General features: G+C 47.3%; 1 protein-coding gene across 3 annotated transcripts in view; it reads right to left on the reverse strand.

The window, feature by feature from the left end:
- The window catches only part of MTA1 (metastasis associated 1), a 721937-nt gene extending 700821 nt beyond the window's left edge, over positions 1 to 21116 (reverse strand). The window contains exon 1 of one of the 3 annotated variants that reach the window (XM_086937146.1): positions 20695 to 21116. In XM_086937146.1, coding sequence (XP_086793272.1) covers positions 20695 to 20722 — 28 coding nt within the window. In that variant the 5' untranslated portion in view covers positions 20723 to 21116. Of the gene's footprint in view, positions 1 to 19176; positions 19335 to 20694 lie in introns of those variants that run through there. The other 2 variants (XM_086937145.1, XM_086937147.1) reach the window with 2 other exon arrangements.
- Positions 21117 to 22426: the final 1310 nt, after the last annotated feature.

Raw genomic sequence — 22426 nt, forward strand, 5'->3', positions numbered from 1 at the left:
TTGCTTCAATGAGAGATATTACTGTGCCGTGTAACGTTGCATTGGTGCTTTACTGTTTCCGTGGCCGGCCGGACGGTTGTAGGCCCGTATTTGTTCTGATTTGATGCACAATAAAGGTTTTCAAAAAAAAAAAAAAAAAAAAAAAAATCATCCAACACACTCTTACTCATCGGGGGGGACCTTAATTTAGTCATGGTCACCAGCAAAGACAGGTCAGGACACCGCTATGGGGACACCGGCGCTATTACTGAGTGGCTGCGAGATAGAGGCCTGGTAGACCTATGGCGCATCGCGCACCCGAACGCAACGCAATTCACCTTCTACTCACACGTCCACCATACCTACGCCAGGCTGGACCACTTCATAGGATCGTCCGAGTTGGTCTCTAACTTAGCTGAGATTGACAACGTGCCCGCAGCGCTTTCGGACCACGACGTAATAGAGCTAACTATCACTGACACTACACCCTCCCGCCCCCGAGGTGCATGGCGTCTCCGCAAAACCATGTTACAGAGACCAGAAGTCCGCGAACGCCTACATAACTGCATTGTTAACTACCTGACTATTAATGACACACCGGAGGTGTCGTTGTCGGCCCTATGGGGAGCCTTAAAATCAGTGGTCCGCGGGGAATTGATTGCAATTGCTGCCAAAGAGGCTACGGGTCGGAAAGAGAAGAGGTCCGAGCTCACGACCCAAGTTGCCGAATTAGAGAGAGTACACAGCCGCACTGTCGCCCCGCGGATATGGCGACAATTGAAAGCTGCTAGGGCCCAACTGGCTTCCCTTGACACGGATAGGGCGGAATTCGCTGCGCTTCGCCTTCGACACACATATTATGTTGGAGGCAACAGAACAGGATGCTTGTTAGCCAGCGCCCTCAAAGCTAAATCCCAACGCACAAAAATCACTGACCTCACGGAAGGCTCTGGGAATGACCTCACCGAGGAAACCCAGGTCGCAAACGCGTTCCGAACCTACTACGCCTCACTATACGGCGCGGACGCGCCATCTCTCAGGGGTATTGACACATACCTGTCCTCGGTGGCAATTACGGAGCTGTCCCAGACCAGTGCAAACGCGCTAGACGCTCCCATCCGCCTAGAGGAGGTAACAGCGGCTATATCCAGACTTCGCCCACTGAAATCCTCCGGACCGGATGGCTTTTCGGCGGGGTTTTACAAATCGTTTTGCCACCTAGTGGCTCCCGTCCTTACCCGGCTTTTTAACTCTTTCGAGGGACCCGGCTCCATTCCCCCCGATATGCTGGCAGCTGAAGTGATCGTCCTGCCCAAACCGGGCAAGAAACTGACACATTGCTCAGCATTCCAACCGATCTCCTTGCTGAACTTAGATCTAAAGCTCTTCACCGGAGTTCTAGCAGCACGCCTGGGCCCGCTCCTACCCGGAATCGTGGAACCTGACCAATCGGGATTCGTGCCCAATCACCAAAGCAGCGATAACACCAAAAGAATGCTGCATCTAATAGATAAAGCACACTTCCAGGAATCCGATGCTGTGCTTGTGGCCATAGACGCAGAGAAAGCGTTTGACCGCGTTGACTGGACATACTTACAGCAGGTGTTGCTACGCTTCGGACTTGGCGACCGCTTTCGTTCCTGGATCGCCAGCTGTTACCACCATCCCCAAGCTCGGGTCCGGCTGGGCGGTGTGCGCTCTGACCCCTTTGACATTCAACGTGGGACGAGACAGGGCTGCCCCCTGTCTCCCGTTCTGTTTGCCCTCTACATTGAACCTTTGGCGCAGAAAATCCGAGACAACCCCGACATTGATGGTGTCACCTTCGGCGGAGAACCACATACAATCAGCCTGTATGCAGACGACATCATAGTCGCTCTTGACCGACCTAACCACTCGGTGCCCGCCTTCCTGGAGGAGTTGGACACGTTTGGCACGGTCGCAGGCTTCAAGATCAACAGAGGGAAATCCCTAATATTACCGCTAGGGGGAAACGCTCCCCCTCACGCACCGGCCTCCACCTATGGCTGTGACCTTCAAATAACCACAGAACTCCCATACCTGGGAATTACCCTTACCTCTTCGACAGAATCGACAGTTGCTCTCAACTATAAGTCCCTCACCACTCAGATCGGAGCGGACCTAGCGCTCTGGTCCAAACAACCTCTGTCCCTCCTGGGTAGAGTCGCAGCGGTGAAAATGTCGACCCTGCCTAAAATCCTGTATATCTTCCAGACCCTCCCAGTAGCTCCCCCGAGGGGCACCATTTCGGATCTTCAGGCAGCACTACATCACTTTATCTGGGAGGGTAAGCGGGCGCGTCTACATAAACAATTGGTCCACAGGGGTATGGATGACGGGGGCCTGGGGATCCCCAACCTACTACAATACTTCCAAGCCACACAACTCAGATACCTGGTGGAATGGTATAGACCCGAGTCAGAGAAAAGGTGGCTCTTTCAGGACAGAGCCATGGCTCAAAGTTCCCTCTGGGGAATTCCCTTTTTACCCAGAAAACACCGACCGACTTACCTCACCAATTCACCTATAACACGCACGCTCACTAAAGTCTGGGACACGGTAGCAGTCAAAAGATGCCTGACCACATTTCCCTCTCCATTCACCCCAATTTTAGACAACCCAGAATTTCCACCGGGCAACGACCCTCGCGCCTGCACACAATGGCGGGGCACCGCATGCAAGTGCGCTGGGGACCTCTTTGACACACAAGGCTTTCTCACCCTTTCAGACATCAAGCAAGGCTATGATATCACAGACCCTCACCTTTTTCAGTATTTTCAATTACGTCATTGGCTAACTGAGCCTGCGATTGTCACCCTGGTGGGAGAAGTGGCTCCTGACCAAAGACACTGATCGGCACCTAATATCGGACTTATATAAAATGCTTACACCCCCCTTAGCGCTAAGCAAAACAGCGGGTCAGAAAAGGTGGGAAGCTGAACTGGGCAGGACACTAACACCTAAGGAATGGAGCCAGGTATACTACAGGGCATCACATACCACACGTAACACAGCGGGCAGGGAAACAGCCGTGAAATTAGCGATATATTGGCACCTTACACCAGTCCGGCTTCACAGGGGCAATCCATCCCGGAGCGACTTATGCTGGAGAGGATGCGGGGAACAGGGCACTTTGACACATATCCTCTGGGACTGTAGAGAGGTTCGAAGCTACTGGGACACAGTTTTGAATGATATAGATGCAACCTTTGACACCGAAATTCCGAGATTTCCCGCATATGCCATCCTGGGGCTTCCAAACGCACTTACTTTTCCCCTGAAATCTGTCCGGGGTCGCCAGATGGGCATTGCCATGCAGGCAGCTACACAACATATTCTATCACTCTGGGGATCGCCAACCAAACCCACGCACACAGGATGGCTACACAAACTCTGGTTCACTCTGGGCATGGAACGCATCCAAGCTACCCTCACAGAAACTACAGATACATTTCAAAAGATTTGGCAGCCGTTTATATCTCTCCTATCAAAGGAGTTCAATGAAATTACCTGCCCGAGGTATCTCCGATTGCTGCGCCTCACGGACACAACTACTGGAACTCAGGAACCTCAGGGGTAATCATGACAGCTCTTTTCTGACCAGAGAAAGATGGATCTCCCACAAACGGCACACTGGTGAGGGAGGGGGGCGGGGGGTAGGCTGGGGGGGCGGAGGGGTTTTGTGGGCATGGTTTGTTCAAACTGGTTTGCTAATATTGCCTACCATTTGCCTTCTGAGCATCAAAACGCTCTCATCGGGAGGCCATCTTATTTGCCATATCGCACAGCAGGCTGAACACACGCATGCCTGTCATTTTCGATTGGTCTACCTGTTACGAGTACTTTGTAATGTGATGCTTTACTATGCTTATTGGCTCAATAAAATACATTTAAAACTAAAAACCGGGGGAGGAGCCAAGATGGCGACCGGAGCGGACGTTTGAGCTCCCGGCTCCGCCAGTCCTTGTGCCCCGTGAACGATCCTGCCTGATATCCTGCCTACCTCTTCGGCTGTTTGGACGAGGGCGACGGGCTGATCTCGCCCATGTTTGTCCGGACTCTCGGCTCGTCCGGAAGGCTGCGATACCCCGGTGCTGGCCCCGACGCCATTGTCTCGGCGCTCCTCGCCGCCTGCCGCCAGACCTCGGCGGAGTGAAGCAGCGCTACTCGCCCGAGGAGCACCCACATCCTGGAAGGGGCTGCTTTACCTGGAACGGAGGAAACAGTGACCCGGGCGCCGTGGAGTGCTGGACATCGCGCTTGCAACGTGATCGCTGGGAAGATTGCACGGCGCTCCGGCTCCAGTGTGACGAGTCGGGAGGGGACGACCCGGATCCACTGCGGGACTCGCCCGCACGTTGCTGCCTGCCCGTTCGCCAACACTGCCTGGCTCTGTTGCAGTAGGCACCTTGCTGACGCCACTGAGGGGTGGCTCACGGCGGTGGCGGTCGGCATAACTGCTGGTTACATCGCGCCCCCCCCCCCCTGTTTCTGTGCCGGCTGCTGGGAGCCATGAAAGTCCCAGTTGACCCGCGGGACGATGGAGACAGTCCGCCATTGCCCCTTGTCTGTGCTGGCGCGGCCGCACCGGGGATTGATTTGCCCGCACTTTCTGAAAATGAGTGCGGGGGGGGCGCGCTGCCTGGCCCGACCTACAGAGATGTCCTGCTCGCCCTCCGAGAACTACGGGCGACACTTCGACAAGACTCCCAGGAACTTTGTAATAAGCTCGACGACATAGCCCTGGACCTGGCGCAGATTCGGAGAGACTGCTCCCAACATGGACAGTTCGCCGCCTGGAGGGCTCCTGTTGAGGCTACTGTTCTGCCGAGGGTTTCAAGTGAGACTATGTTTCGCCCTGCCATGCCTGGTATTGATACATGGTCGCATGTCGACTCCGCCGGGGATACATTGTCTTTGAGCCCGGCTACTGTTTCCCTAACATCGCTGCTCACGCCGGAGGTGGGACTGCTGGCTATTCTACTCCTGTTCCCCTTGCAAACTCTTCTACTGGAACTCTCGCCTTTTCCCCTGCAGTACTTGATTTCTCCGGAGAATTTTGGGGCTTTATGTACTGTGACCGACTTATTATTGCTTAGGTGGTGTCGTCCATTTAGTGTTGGTGACCCTCCCCCCTCCTCTTTGCTCCCATCTTGTTCCTCTGTTGATGAGGGGGTCGACGTGTATGGAGGGCAGTGTATTGCGGGACGCCTGAAGTCAGGTCAAGGCTAGAATGCATGACTGCTGCACTGCTCTTTTGCCTGATGGGGATCGGGCTCATAATGCTGTGTGGGGAGAATGTGTGGACTGTATGCGGTGTGCAAATTGACTTTTTCCGGCTGGTTGGGATTTATTTGATATCGTTGGGCACCCGCTCTTAGCGCCTCCTTCCTGTTATCGCAGTCTTGTCCGTGGCACAGTCGGAGCCACAATCGACTATCCTGATACCTAATGAGCCGTTGGCCCTGTTCAACTTTTGGGGTGTCTGACTTGCCAACAGTGACTAATGGGACGGGGGGTAGCCTGTGTAGGATGGCGTCCATTTTGATTCTCTTTGTTCTTTGCGCTACCCGGGATGGCCATCTTGGTTTCTTCTCTGGCTGGGGCGGGGTTTGGGCGGGTGCCGTGGTGTTCGTGTCGCTTGCGACTTCGACAACACTAGGAGGTCCGGATATCGCCCTGTATTGGCCTGCTTGGTATGATTGAATGATGCCGTGATCTCCAGTATGGGTTGGAAGGGATTTGGAACCGCTCCTGTGAATGTAGCGCGTGCATATTGTGGTCTGTTTTTTCCATCTCTCCTACTGTTGCAATTCGATACAGTGCTGGCGCTTTCGAATGAGGTGGTTTTCAGTGTAGGGCGCAGTGGATGGCTGGGGTCCCGGGAGTTCTGCTGCTAAGTGGGCTCCTCCCCCCACCTTTTCCTCGGGGAGTGGCGGATTGGCTTGTCCTTTTCTCCCTCCCTGTATTCAAGAGTGACATTTTTTCTTCCTTTCTTTCTTTTTCTTTTGTTTCTCTTTTTCCTTCCTCTGCGCTTCCGGCTGTATTTTCTCCTTTTTTCCGACTTTTCTTCTTTCTAAATTTCGGGTTTATGGGGCGACAGACACGCTGCTAGGGGGGGGGTAGGCCATAGCCTCTGCATGTGTGTAGGGTGGGGGGTTATATTTCATTTTTGTTAATTTCTATGGGACCTGTTTTGTTCTTCTTTATGGTTTTCACTTTTTTATCCATGTTTGGGAGTGCTGGGTGTGGGTGGCAGTGGTGTTGTGACTGGGTCATAGATGCTGCTCTGTAGCGAACCTACTGTGTAACCATCCTGCCTGGCGGGGACCTAATTATCGCTCTTCAACTTGCTTGATATGGTTGCTACCATTATGTCCCACCTGCATGGACTTTGCCCTAAATTTTCCTTTATCGTACGGAACACTACGGCCTGTCTTTGATAGTCGCATATAAAAACTTAAAATTTAACCTGCATTTATTCTGTGACAAGGTGCTGCGATATCCTTCAGTCTTTCTTCCTTTATATGTTTGTGATTTTGCTACAGTACTATGTCGCCGCATCGTAAGCTTCTGTGCTAAATGATTCTTCGTGGCCGGCCGGATGGTTGTAGGCCCGTATGTGTAACTCTTCCTTATGCACAATAAAGGTTTTCAAAAATTAAAAAAAAAAAAAAAAACTAAAAACCTACATAAGCGCAGGAATGGGCAGTAGCACTTGCTCCAGCATTATATCGTAACCATGTTGGGTGGGATGCGGAGTCACCTCACCATATAATCCCAGTAAAAACTCCAACTCCACAGAGACACTGCCCAATAAAACAAGAAGCGAAAAAACAGTTCAGAGAGATCTTAGATCTACTTGAATACCTGGGTGTAATAGAACCTTGCACCTCTGCAATAAATAATACTTTATCTCCCGTAATTAAACCTGATAATTCATATTGTCTAGTTTTAGACTACAGACATCTGAACACATGCGCAAAAACATTTGCACTACAGAATGCACACCGTGCCGCATGATGAATAACATTGTGCGGGGAAAAAATACAAAACATCACTAGATATCTCAAATTGATTTTTCTGCCAAAATATAGCGCCTGAAAGCAGATATTTGACAGCATTCTCAGCTCTAGGTTCCCAGGGTCAATTTTGTCGAGTATCCCAAGGGTATAAGAATAGCCCTGGGTTGTTTTCTTCTAGGCTAACAAGATTACTTTAGAATTTGGATGAAGCAGCATTCTCCTATGTAGAGGATATTAATCTGACGGATTAGGATTTAAATGATCACTTGACCAGGGTGAGCAACATAATTTTCGGGTTCGCCTCCGAGGACTATAAATTCAACTTTAATTTTTTTTTTTTTTTTTAAATAGCCCGCCTCAATGTCCTATTTTTGGGATAGGAGGTACCAAGTGAAGGAAAAAGCCTGTCAGGTAATATTTTAGAAAAGTGTGCGCTGCTCAAACCTCCTAAATCTTTGAAAAACTTAAAATCCATATAGGGATTTTTACATTTTGGCAGAACATATATATTAGATTACGCAGAAAAAGTAAAACCTTTCTAAGACTTAAGACACAATATTTCAGTTAGGCATTGGACACATGAACACACAAATATCCTTTGTTCCCTACAAGCTGACATGCTAGCATCAAAATACTTGCAGACACATGTGAATGTGCGCAACCTGGTGATACTGGTCGTCTCCGGGTTATCAGGATATATTTACCTAACCTTCAATGAAGGTGGGACATTCCCAATTGCATACAATTCACACCTGTACACAAACGCAGAAATGAGTTTTGCTTCTATAGGAAAAATTCTGAGAGTACAGACTGCTGTAGTGAGAGAAAGAGCACTGGCTCAGGGGAAACAAATAATTGGTCGAAACCCCAGTGCTAGCCTTAGAGGCTGTTACAAAGGCTAGCATTCCTATTGCTAACGCCTTACATCCAAGATGGATACAATGGGCTAATTCTCTCTCTACCACAGAAGTAGAAAACAGATATGACTGTACACTTAAAACACAAGAATTTCTGCAATATGAGAAGAAGATACTCTCCCGAATGAAGTAATGGCTCTAGATCAGTATGAATACATTATTTACACTGACGGATTTGCTCAGCCAGTCATAGGAAGTAAACAGCAATACAGCACTGCATGTGCAATTGTGAAGGGTCGTATGCAGGAAGGCAAGTAGCATCCTAGCAGTACGAAGACACAATCTCTAGGAGACTGTCCGGCACAGCTAGCAGAACTAAAAGCCCTGTTACTGGCACTAATAAATACGGATCGAGAATTCCCCACACTAATTGTGTGTGATTCTTTTTATTGTGTCCAATCATACAATGAATATCTTCACTACTGGGGACAAAACGGGTTTAAAGACTCAACAGGTGGCACAATTAAGCATAAATGCTACGGGAACAGGTAGCCGAGTTGAAAAATGAACTACCAAGAGCTCATGTGATACACATGCTGACTCATCAACATGATGGCGTTCATGTTAAAGGGAATTAATTGGCTGATGAAGCTGCGAAGGGGGCAGTACGAACTGCTACTGTAGCTGCAATCACTCGTTTAAAAACGAGAACAGATGGACAGATAATGGTAGTGGTCATTGCTTCACGCAAAAACAGCATAGCCTTACCAAAAGGTTTTCCTCTCAAGTACTCCTACAAGTTAGACGCAAATAACATTCCAAATCCTCAAATTCCAGGAGTGGGGGATAGAGTAATACGAAACATGGATCGCAGATTAGGTTTAATTCTAGCTGCACATGAGGGTCTAGGTTCTGCACACACAGGGATTATTGCAATGGTTTCTTTATTGAAAAAGCGCTGTTGGTGGCAAGGGTTAACTAAGCAGACAAAGAATTTTTACCTAAATTGCAACATCTAACAGCAGACGGAGAGTTCCACTGTAGAACGTCCAGCACAGACACCATTACTAACAAACAGACCACTCACTTGTGTCTATTTGGACCACAGCAGCCCCCTACAATCAGACGGGGCTTATAAATATATCTTGGTGGCAGTGGATTCATGCTCTAGATTCCTATGGGTATGGCCTCAGCGCTCCGCTAATGCTCACACTGCTATAAAAGATTTGCGCGTCTTCATAGGAACATATGCAGTTGGCATATTACATTCTGACTGTGATCCTGCGTTCAGCTCTAGGGCATACAAGGATGCCATGGGAAGTTTGGGTGTACCATTTCGGTACTCCTCTCCGTACCATCCCGAGGGAAATTTGGTTGCGGAGAGGAAAAAAACGAGACTTAAAGCAATCTTTAACAGCAAGAGTATTAGGTTTGGGTGGTAGTTAGGTCAATCACTTACATGGGGTCCAGTGGGCACTCAATAATATGCCAAGAAGTTCCCTAGGTGGTGTCACTCCTTACGAGGTCCTATTTGGGACGAGAATGTGGGTACCTGATCTCAATTGTGAAAGAACAGTGGCGGATGAAAAACCATTTAACCGCAATTAATATTTGGCTGTTTTATAGGATCTTAATGAATCCCGGGCACTACTAAGCAACGTGCAAGTAAAACGCACTGCCACTGGTGAAGTCAAATCAGTCACAGCAAGATCGGCCTGGATCCCAAAAGTCAGGGATCTGGTCGGAGAAAAGATTATGGACAAAGAAGAATTCGGGCCATCACACAATACAGAAAGTCAGTCCATGTCTTGGCTGTCCAAGGAACAAGAACAGTACTTCTTCCACCTCTTGCCGGCAAAAAAGAAAAGAGATTTGTCTCCATTGATCTAAACAAACAACACTATGCGGCCGATACTGAATAGTAGGCCTCCTGGGCTCCTGGGTAGCCAACGCTCTCCTCTCGCTACCATGCAGGAAGTTCAGACATAAAGACTCATAACAGTCGAAGAGTCAACAATACAAAATAAAGGAACTTCCAACAATGAAATGGAACTCATTCCTGTTGACACAGATCACAACACAAATGAAAGACAAATATCAATTCGGCTTACCACCAATGTCTACATAAATATGCCTCTCAAAGAGACATCTGCCAGTTGAACAAAACCTGGTGAGCTACCAAAGATAGATCGGACTGCATCTGGCTACTTCCTTCTATTTTGATCCCAGTGAGTCTGAGACAACGCCAGCTCCAGTTTCCCATAAGCATAAGCAACAAATATGTGATTTCTAACCTTTTCTGAAAAAAACTTCTCTAGTATCACCATGACTGCAACTCTGGATAATAACGGGAATATGGTTTCTTTTATTCTGAATTGGCCTAGTGACTGTTTTAAGGTCTCGCACCTGGCGATGCAGCGCGAAGCGCTGTCACCAGCGAGACCTATAGTCGTCCACTATGCTTTCAAGGGCTTGCAAGGCAGACAGGAGATGGGCACACGCAGGCTGGAGGTCGGACTGGATATGTGAAAGCGCGCTCACCACGTACAGTTACGCGCTGTGCCCATCTCCTGTCTCCCTTTGCAAGCCTCCTGCAGTTACTTTCACTTTCCCTCCCCCTCCGCCGTCGGCTCCACGGCCCGTAAACGCGCCCCGAAGTGCTCCTTTCCGCTATCACAGCACACCAGCACAATTGCATTTTTCTCGCGCCACTAAGACCGGCTCCCCGGCCCGACCAAGCACAACCCCCCCCCCAAGAGGAAACGTGCAAACTCACCCGGTGTGGCGGCTGGCGGCTGGCAGCGGCGCGGTACTGGAGCACGGCACGAGAAAGTAACCTGTACCACGCATGAGCGGCCAGCCCTCGTTCTTATTGAGCGTTCAAAATGAATAGTTGGCTTTGCTGTGGCGCGGTACTGGCGCACGGCACGCGAAAGTAACATGTACCGCGCATGCGAGGCCAGCCCTCGTTCTTATGGAGCGTTCAAGATGAATAGTTGGCTTTGTCCATGTTTAGGAATATGCAGACTACCCGTTTGCAGCAAAGCGCTAGAAAGAAACATAATTTAGGCTGGTATTTTTGTAATGTTATAATATTTCTGCATGATCACAGCCATCCGTGCCTCATTGAGGTGCTGTCTGAAGAAAAGGCGCTGCGCACGCCTTCTTTCCTCCCCTTTAAGGTGCATTGGGGGTTGAAAAGATGGTTTGCGTGTCAGAGAGCAGACAGAGGCAGAGTCCTTATATGACGGTCCAGCTGTTAGGGTGCTCGAGGCGAGTCCGGGGATAGATTGAGATTCAGCCCGACAGAGGACGGAGCCAGGCTCAGACACAGCTAAGGATGTCCCTGAGAGATCATGGGGCGGGGGTACCTAGACCACTTTGATGAAGGAGCAACCCCATAGATGCAGCGCTGCCCCCACCTCCTCTCCAGATCACTCCAATGCCTTCGCAATATCGTAGCTGACTCGCAAGCCCGGGCTGGTCTCTGATTACAGCAGCCCCCACCTCCCACCGATTTAAGCGACCTACATGTAGACCCCAGACCTCGCTTCCGGTGTGCCAGCTTTCCACCGCCAAACTCCAGAAGAAACTACAACGAATCCAAAACGCCTCAGCCAGGCTCATACTAGACATCCCACGCAACGAACACATCTCTGGTCACCTTAAAGACCTCCACTGGCTACCCGTCAATAAGAGGATCACTTTCCGATTGCTTACCCACGCACACAAATCACTCTACGACATCGGACCAGATTGCCTCAACTCTCGACTGTCCTTCTACACCCCCTCCCGCCAACTTCGCTCTTCCAACCAAGCCTTCGCCACTGTATCTCGCATCAACAAGACCACCATGGGAGGCAGATCCTTTTCATACCTGGCTGCCAAAACATGGAACTCACTCCCCGCTTACCTTCGCCTCACCCAGAATCACCTAGCGTTCAGAAAGCAGCTTAAAACGTGGCTATTTGACAAATAATCCTCCTCCCCTTCCTAAGCGCCTTGAAACCCTCTGGGTATGTAGTGCGCTATACAAATTTTATGACTTGACTTGACTTGACGACTGTCTCTCCCTTCCCCACGTAGCCCCCAACCTACACTGAATTTTTTGCAGAATCGAGGAGCAAGCGCCTCCTCCAAACCGTCTGACGGAGCTGCATTATTAGCAGGTGCGCGGTTGCTGCATACCGTAGATGAGCGCCGGCTCTGGTCCCTGTGCTCCAGCGCGCAGTAAGTTGGGTGACTGAGAACAGTAGGTAGAGCAGGGGATCTGCACTGGGGAGAAGAGGGATCGTGCACCAGGCGCAGCGTGGGGCTTGCAGGGAGAAAGGGACAGGGAGAGACTGCATAGAAAAAGCATTTGCAATGCAATAGGCCTCGCATTTGCAACAGTTTGAGCTCTTTGCATTGTAAATGACAATGCCCTTTATTTATGTGATGGTTTTTAAAACATAAATAAAAGGCATTATCATTTACAATGCCAATAGCTTAAACTCTCGCAAATGCGAGACCTATTGCATTGCAAATGCTTGTTTGTTTACTCATGAACGGAAATTCTCCCCTAGAACGATCTGCAATTTCCAAACTGAACTTGGTTCTGAAACCTTATACGTCAACCCATTGTGAACAAAGAGACCTGCCCCTTGTGAACATTACAGCGGTTCCAATTCCTGATGGGATAGGTTAAGACAAGGTTGATTATGATGTATTTGGCCCCACTGAACTTTTGAAAATTCCACATTTATTTAAAAATTCTCTAAATTATATCATTACCTCCAGTACATTTTCTGATTGATTGGGATTTTGAAACTGTCAACAATATGTAGTCTGATTTAGAACAGTCCGCTGCATTTTCAAGCAAAGAAATGTTAGAGGACACATTTGATTTTGACACTATGTACTGTTACCAACATTATGGTCATCACTTCTTACATAAATCCTGTATCCCACGTAATGTTTTTACATCCCACCAATGAGAACATTGCCCAACACCACCAAAAGGTAGTTCAAAAACATTTGCACAGAAATGTTCATATTTTTCAGGGATTAACACTTCTGACCCCACTTCAGATTACTAGAAGGTTGCACCACCAACGGCTGGGAAAATTATGCTAACACCAAACAGATTTATTCTGCATCTTTTATTAACCAACTGTCTGAACAGGATTTCGACTTATGGAAGGACACAATAGACATTAAATCAGTCTGGGGTTCAAAGGACTGGCAGGTACAGAGAACAGAAGCACTATTTTGTGCTTGCCTCATCCCACAGCAAATCATCATTTTGAACGACACAGTGCAACATACTCCGTCTTGGACTAGCCAAGTACAAGGATTTGAACACACCTCGTGTTCCCACACAATCTCATATGAATTTGACATCATATGGAGGGGATATAATAGATGACATCATACAGTACAATACTTCAGACACCAATTGGAAGGGTGGATTTGTTTGACCCAGAGACCCAAACAGATGTTAATCAAGAATCAGTGGTACAACCGAAGGGTACAATATCCATAGGCCAGGTCAATGCTACGTTCAAAGAGACCATCCGGTGGTGGGGACATCATACAGTGTTGGGAAGTTATGCCTCGATTGGCTAAAAACCTTGACACCGTCCCAGGTGAAACAGCACTTACCCTTAGATGAGGTGGATCTATGAGATTTTTTGCTAGGTCGCAGAAAGCAACATCAGAAACGTTTCTTATATGTGGTCTATAATGAATCTGAAAAATCTCTCAGCAAGAAGCCGCAGAGAGACGCCGTGAAATAGATAGAATTAACCTAGAAAAGGCGTTAGCTGTAATTGACAATGGTATAACTACATTGCCATCCACAGAATGGTTAATCCATGGCCATATAACATTACCGGTCACAACTTTCCAGTTTCAGTATTGCCTAGAACAACAAGTGGGCGGGCAGATATGAAGCGATGGGTAGGGAATTCCTCAAGGAATCTTGGGAATTGCCATACAGATGTTGGTGCAGGAGTGGAGATATGGAAGTGTTTCTAAGCGGTAAAAACTGCGAGAACGCTTTAAGTGGATCTCATATGCCAGGATATCATGCTTCACGGGGCCTGTAACGGTTCAATTGCAAACTTATCCTGTCATTTGAAAGGGTCCCCAGCTGCCGTGATTAATCCAGTGTTCAGGTTACTTTCAAATGGGAGTTACTTGATGCTGAACGATCAATGTTGTTGTAGGATGCTCCCTGGCATCGCATATCTTGTCACTGTAATCTCCAGGGTTACTTGCAGTATGCAAGTATTGTTACCACCACCCACACAGTCAGGGAGGCGCCATTATGGCCTTCATTGAATGTTTCCTTTATACTGTTTGATACAATCAGTATGCGATGGACTTGATCGCAATGGAGGGTGAGATGTGTGCCAAGATCGGTGCATCCTGCTGTGCATTTATCCCTGAAAACAACATGGATAACTGGACATTAGCCCTTGCCATCCAAGCACTGAATTGTCTACAAGCTGACATGAAGGAGGGAGGTGCCCCTACGCAGGACTAGTTTCCCAATGTACTTTCCTGGTCCCCAATCGGAGACCAGAATGTGCCTGTCACTGCTCCAGATTTTCATTGTTGTACTGTGTGTGTGGTTCACTACAATTGAGGCGTTTCCTGCTGTAAAAACGCAGTCCTCAAATTAGGTAGAATGCAAGTAAATAGGGGGGGATTAGTAATGGTCACAACAGATACACATCGAACCTCAAATAATGTGACTGTCATGAAGTATGGGGTAAATGATGTAGTTGAAATTCAACTAGAGGGGTAATGTTAATTTGGACAATACGATGTACACTACAAAATATGTACATATATAAACAAACTCACGTCTCCATTGTTTAATTTACTTGATGTGACCTTCCCCTCTACCCGGAGGTCAGAGATACATGGCTAGGCAGGTCCTGCGACCTAGGCCTGAAGTAACTGATTGACAAGTCGCAGGTGAAGGGCGCAACACTAAGACAGAGCGTGCAAACAGGAAACTCCAGATCGATCCCATACATAGGCACAAAACCACCAGTGACAGGAGATTGGCCCCAATTAAACACGTTTGGCCAGAGAGACACACATTCTCAAAAATACCAACAAGTCAGATGCCACACTAAGTTAAGAACACACAGCCAATCAGAACACAGGATGACATTACACACAGTAATCACATGCTCTTCATGCTGGAAATCTTGACACATACCCACTGGCCCTACTAGATGTTAACAAAAGGACAAGGCCCACCTGCGCTTATCAAACCCCCGATTTATGGCCCCTTGACTAGGACCAAACTTCTGCCGCCAAAGGAATGCATAATCATTTTATAATGCTTCATATAAAGTATAAAATGATGGCCGAAACCAATGTGCTTCGAGATAGCATTCAGACCACGACTCAGCATTCAGACCACGACTCAGTGCCTGATGTCCCTGCCGCGTTTAATTGAATAACTATTCCTGTTTTGCCAAACGCCTCATCTTTCATTTTTTAAAGGTAACTTCATATTCAAGCAACATCAGCATTCACTGCCTTTCCAACATAAAATATATTTCGAATCTGGTTAACAATACTGATGTCCCCTGAACAGATTATACGCACTCCGTAAAGACCTAAAAACTTAAGTTGTTTTTTTGGCACTAAAGAAAAGATAATTATGGTTAAATGTTATATATCTATTTATGAAATTCAGGGGTCTCAACCATACCTATACAGTTACTAATAGCATCATAGATTGATTTTGGTGCGCTTCTGATTGGGAACTGTCCACAACATAATTACATCCCCAACAAGCACTGGCGTTGCCAATAGGTCTCGCAGTAGGAAAGTTGGAGCTATTGGTTTTGTAAATAACAAAGCCCTTTATGTTTTTAAAATGAAAACAAAAATAAAAGGCATTGTTATTTGCAATTGTAATAGCTCAAACTCTCGTGAATGCGAGACCTATTGCATTGCAAATGCTTGTTTGTTTTTTGTTTTAATGCCTGCTGAGATGTCACATTGTGCAATTTTTCTATGTTGTTAATTATCCCCGAGCGGTCAGCTGGGCGCTTGTACAATAGATGAAAAGTATCTACTTTGACTTTCCATGCATTTTACAAATTCTGCTGCCATTACAGGTAGAAACACTTTGGGCTTTAGAATAGTCCTAATTTTCATTTATCTCTCGCACTGTGAAATCCTATCACACTGAGAGACACTCCGATGCCAAATTAATTATTTTCCTGGTATGTGCAGTTGACTGTTGTACCAAACATATTTGAAATATGCTTTATTTTGTAAACTGGTGGCAGATCTCTCGCTGATGAAGGAACTTCACAGCGCGATTAATGCATTCTTAAATAATAAACTGAAGGGAGAGATTTGCGTACCTGTGAAAGTCTGTATGTAGTTGAATTTGCACAAACTCTCACAGCTTCCATAGGCGAAAAGAGCCTACTCTTCTGATGTGCTCTTTCTTGGCAAGCGTCATCCCTCATTAAAGTGAACATATTGTATTTGCAACAAAGCCCCCATTGATATTATTTTACCAGGGCTAATTTGTGCATCAGAATATTCTGTTCCTTGATAAGCCACACATTTTTCGAACATTAGATAACTATTTCCATAGTGGTAGCAATGCATTTCAACCGGGTTCTGGCGCACATGAAGCCTTGCATTCTACGTCCATCCTCCGCAGAGTGTGCTGGGGGAGGGGGCCCAAACAGAGACCATTGTTTCACAAGTGTTTCTCATTTCATAATGAGAATATTAACACGTGGGTTTTCCACAGGCTCCGGGTTGTTTATTGCGCATGTGCGGTGGTGCTATGGCACGTGACCAGCAGGGAACCCTGACTATCAAGATTTTTAAAGTCCTCACACATATGCACTCCTGATAAACGGGTGATATTTAAAATAAATAACGTAACTATTCTGCTGAGCACAGCGGGTGACAGATTACCACAATTCTGTGGTTTTAGGACAAAGGAGAGTCGCGCCATTTTTTGTAAATAATCCCCCATGAGTTTCAGGCTAAAAAATTCTGAATTTAAACAAAATTCATGAGTACTACATCACCCGGCTTTCCCAAATAGAGGCGTGGGCATGGTTATGTTGAGTAAACAATCACTCAAACATGGTGTCAAAAAAGCAAATGCCGGTAGGATTGAAAACGGCCGAGTATCCAATACTCTGCATTGGGATAAAGGTTGCACACATAGGTGTGCATTCTAGTCTGAAGGTGGGTAGTTCTCATTGCTTATCCAGTGCGTCTAATCTAGAGCCTGACAGGGCATGCCACTGGCAGAGCGGTGGGATGAGAAACATCATCAGACTCTATCAGAAGGCAGGCATGAAGCAGTCTGCTGACAGTGGAGTAAGTTCACCATCGTAAGACTGCTTCCTCAAGTATTCTTTCGCAGCACTGGGCCTTTACACGGAAGAGATTTTCCATTTAAGCAAAAGCCTCTCTGGGTGGTCACAAAGAGCCGAAATGGAAATATTTCTCTTAATGCCATAGGTCGGAGGCTCTCCAGGCTGATGTGACTGGCAGCTGTATCTTGTTATGAATAGTTTCTCAGAAATTACTCATGCTACAAGTGGAATATTTGACTCATCACGCAAACTGGAATGTGAGGATTCTCACATCTGTCTCGAAGTGGTTTCAAGAAATGTAATTTAAGCTCAAGAAACTGAAAACCTTGGCTTAAAATAACCACCATCCAAGAATTCTGAGAAAACAGTCTGAATATTTTCCATAAAATGCATTCCACTCGGTGCTTCGAGCCTCAGGTAGCAGAGGAGCCAGCATGTGAGCGTGACTGCAAATATTTGCAGACTGCGGGTCTCTGAGCACAGATTACATTGTTTGTGCTAACTAGTCAAACCTATTTCGCTTGAAATTACATCCTGTAAGGACGGAAACTGTGACAGCTGATTATTATAACATTTTTGGACGGAGATCGTGAACAAAGGGTAACACACAAGAAAATAAATGTGTACTGTACAAATGATGGTTAACACAGCAAAGACTGAATCATAGACTGACGTTCACGCAATACAGGTTGAACAGCACAGGGTGGGGAATCCGGTCATTTTACAGGCCTGGGAAAGAGTGGAGGCGCTGAAAGAGAAACCAGCCATGAATTATTAGGGGAGGAGAAGCCGCCACCACATCAAAGGGAGAAGCCCTTTGATGTGGTGGCGGCCGTGAAAAAAATGCAATTAGGAGGGAGGGAGGGAGGCTGATGCGCGTGCTTGTTTGGTCACGTGATTCAAGTGAACTCCAAGAAAACCGCACGAACAAAACCCTTGGTTTCACGATTATTTTGAGCACTTGAATTCTCGCTCCGCTCAATGCGCATGCGCATTGATAGGTCGCGTTGCAATGTGTATGTTAAATGGAAGGATGTTTCTTGTTTTTAAAACGCACTTTAACATGAATATTAGAAATTACAACGTTTTTTTCTTTTTTTGAGCAAATTTGACGAGGACTTAATATGCAATGCAGTGCCCAGTAATGTGATATCAGCAATTCGAGTGAGTTAAAGTGTTAATATTCTAGCACAGTGATCAATGACGCTTTATGAATGAATGGTAATAATATTAACCAATTTTAACTGTCATTTTATTCGAAATATATGTTCTTATGTTTTTCTTTTATGGTTTATGATACTTAAACCGAATAAAGTTTTGTGAAAAAAACTGAAGTAGGACCTTCACAAAACGTGCAGCATTAAGATGCATGATTTGCCAGTCCTTGCTACAGAATTCTAGTGGCCCCGATTATATAGGACCAGGTTATTTACCATGTCGAAAGGGCTGTTTAGTAGTGATCCCTTTCTAAATCCAAGGTACCTCTTCTCTTACACCTCTTTCAAGATCTATCACGCCCGAAAAGTACCACATCCCAAAAACTAGTATCTACTCAAGAAAATAGTCCATTAAATCAACTCAAAAAATACAAACTTTCAAAAATATGTTTGTATTAAAGATTCTCCAAGTCAACCAAAGCCCCATGACCTACGTCTTGGTAGCTCTATATACCAAAGAGGGCAGTGACTGTTTCTAAAGAGGTACATCCTCAGGCCCTGGATGAGGAAGAGAGCCTATGAGCTGAGCTCCAGGAACAGCAGGGGAGAGAGGACTGGGGGCGTGACGTGCCCGTCTGCGGCGCCTCTGCTGCCCCCGGCGGCGTCTCAATCTTCCCAGTCCACAGTCCTCCCCACAGCCGCCGTTACCGCCATCTTTGTTGGCACATAAATTTCCCGGTTTTACCCCTCGCTAAGTCTGTTAAACCCATCCCTTTTGAAATCGTTCAGCATACTCGCCTCACAACAGCTGAACTCCGGTACGCAAAACGAAACAAAAACCAAACCGCCGGATGGAGCGCTCGCGAGTTTGGCGGTTGGTTTGAGAAGCTCAGGGTCGGTCCCCAGGAAGCTTCCGGTGGTACCCGCCATCCCGGCCTTCCCGTCGCAGCCTGGGCCTGGGATATTACCCATGCTCCAGACCATTTTTTACAACTGAAAAATTATATGAAACTCTTGTCGAAACGGGGCGGGGCTGAGGAAGAAAGGGTTTCGGAAACTATCGGAAGGCCATGAGGGGGACCAATTAAAGGAGGGGCTCAGGATGATAGAATAACAACAAAAACATCACCCTCGCCTTATCTCAAGCTGGTGATGGATGTATTTAGTCGCCCACAGTGATCCTACGCAAACTGAAACTTCACAATGACAATTCTGGCACGATCTGGCAAAAGCGGATTCTGTCATCTTCCGGTGTTGGAGGAAAATACATTAATCAGAAGAACGCAGAAAAAAGATAGACCCCCCCCCCCCCCCCCCCCCCACCAAAGGCGGTGTCAAGTAAGAGACGCGGAAAAAGATACCCCCCCTCAAAGGCGGTGTCAAGTAAGAGAGACTTGCAGTGAGTAGTGCACAGGACCCAAGGGAAAGCTGCTGAGCTCGTGCCTTGCACGTCTCCCTCACGCTCCTCTCATCAAAAGAAAATATGCGTACGAGGAGTGAAAACACACTTATAAATTAGAAAGCAATTCTCCACGCGCAAGATGGAAAATATAGGTCACTTCCCCCTTACAGCCATGAAAACAATGCAATATAAAGTAATGTACATAAAGAATCACAGATGTAAACGTCTTTTCTTTTTAATTTACAATTATTGGAGAGTGAGGGGACAGAAGAGAGGGAGGTGGAGACAGGTTAAGTATGCACTCAACAAGCTCTTTTTCAATCCTCCTTTGGGGGTGTGGGTAGGGGGTGAGGGCTGGTGTGGGAGAGCCTTTGAAAACCAGCGCCAAACACGACAGGCAGCACACGCTCGCCCCTTCCTACAGTCCATCGATTTTTCCGGGATCCATTCTCGCCTCCGTTCCTAAACACATCCTCTTGTCAGCAGGGTGCAGTAAAACTCTTATTTTTAAGGGGGAAACATGCAGTGTCCAGCAGCCCCCCAAAGTGAGGCATATCGCCATGCATGCCGATATTTGAAAAATAATCTTCCAATCGCATGCAATTGTGCAAAATATCAAGAGGAATTTGATGCTCCCCCTCAACTTTACAGAAAGGTTAATGCTCGTAAAATGCATGAAACGAACCCACAACCAAGCAGAAAAAGAACCGAGGGCGCCTTTTCCCATTAAAACAGATATGCTTGCAGGGAGAAACCCCGTTTATTATGCATAAAAACTGCAAGGACGCGGGTAGGCGAGATTGTGTCAAGAACGGGGAAAAAATATACATTACTGCAAAGCACACGCTAATTAGGCAGGAATTCGTGTATCTGCCGTGCGCCTCTTACCTCCGACCCTGTACATGTTGGCAGCCATGTCTGCTGTGCTGGGACCTTTGTGGCACTGCCCCCCGGGCCTCCTTCCTCCTGCTCCAGGCTCCCTGTTTCTCTACTGCCCTCTCCGTTTCCCCTTTTCGTAGTTTTTTTCGCCTCCAGGTTACACAAAACAAGGTGGTGGGGGAGGGGGGGGGAGCACTCCGGGTCTTTTGCTTTTGGGTTAAAAAAAATATGGTCGGTCGATAGCGAGGAGGAGGAGAAATGCATTTAAAGGGGCCGTGCCGAATGCAGTGTGCTTGTTTTTGGAGGAAGATGAAGACGAGCAGGAAGAAACAGCAGGGAAAATGGGGACAGAGGTGGGAGACTAGAGGTGAAAAAAATTAACGAGCGAAGAAAGGATAAATCACTTTGGTACGGGCTTTACCACACGTCCCTGCCTCTTTCTTCCTCCTCCCACTCACCTCTTGAAATGTGAGCCGAGCAGGGAGGAGACGAGGAGGTGACAGACAAGCAATCAAATAAACCTGATTAATTGGACAAAAAACAGTCCTCTCTATTAAGGAAGAGTAAAATGAGGGGGCGTGGGAGGTGAACAAGAGGAACGGTCTCTATAGGGATGAGAAAATACAATTCTCACAAAGTTCCTTATTTCTTTGAAATGAGTTGTGACTTCTTTGTTACTATTTATTTCAGACACTTCGTCAGGGACGGTAAGCGCTACACATAGAATACAATTTCAATACATATACATTTATGGCTTATTTTTTGTAATTCGGCTTCTAAAAAAATAATAGTGACAATTATGATGGTGGGGGAATCAAAGGAAGCCCCTAGGGCTGGGGGTGTTATGTTATGTTATGTTATTTTGGCTCTTTTATAGCGCACGGCTACTCCATGGAGTGTCCCGGCGCTTTAAGTGTGGTGGGCCTACATGCACTCGCGCTTGCACACGCGGCGCCGCCGCATAAATAATTACTCGGACACCGCACTTAGCCTCCGCGTGGTCCCGACTAACTCCGCCGGCCACACCCACCTTTATTTATACTAGACGCATTACGTCACGCATCAATGCTGACGTATCCCTGACGGCGCAGGTAGACTGGAACGCTACCCTGCGCCTCGGGACACTACATTCCTTCTACCCTTTATTAAACAGAAAAACCCATGTCAATACACAAAAGAAAACATAAATCTGTTACCAGTCTCTGGTTCACTGTCCTTGGATTATCACACCAGAAATTCCGCCAGTTGGGAAGAGGGCGCCGGATTGTTTTGCAGCCCATATCTGGAGTGTCCTCCGCGGGGCAGGGGCACCGGTGGGGATGCCCTTGTGGGTGTGCCAATCCCCTGCTGGTATCTGGAGAGCTTGGCAGGCTTGTTCCCGGGGTTGCTGGTAGTTCTTGATTTCCTGAGTCCATCAGGTCCTCTTCTTCCGGGCTGTACTGCTCCACCGGTTCCGACTCACTATTGTCTCCGTGTTGACTCTGATTCTCTCCCCCCGGGTCACACCCCTGATGAGCGGGCATGCCTGGGTGTGCCTTCTTGAAGTTCCCCTCTGAGCTGTCACCATGGTGCCGGTTCGGAGGAGGACTGTCCACGGCCGGTGTTCAAATGGGAGTTGGAACTTACTTCCAGGATATCGATCCTTAACATAGACTTGACTGGCCTGGTTGTTGGAGTGAGTTCGATTGGCTAGGGTCCTTGCCGCGTCGACTTGGGCTGGGTCGGGTGATGCGGGATGGTG

This window comes from Lissotriton vulgaris, chromosome 9 (genome assembly GCF_964263255.1).
Source record: "Lissotriton vulgaris chromosome 9, aLisVul1.2, whole genome shotgun sequence".
Taxonomy (NCBI): Eukaryota; Metazoa; Chordata; class Amphibia; order Caudata; family Salamandridae; genus Lissotriton; species Lissotriton vulgaris.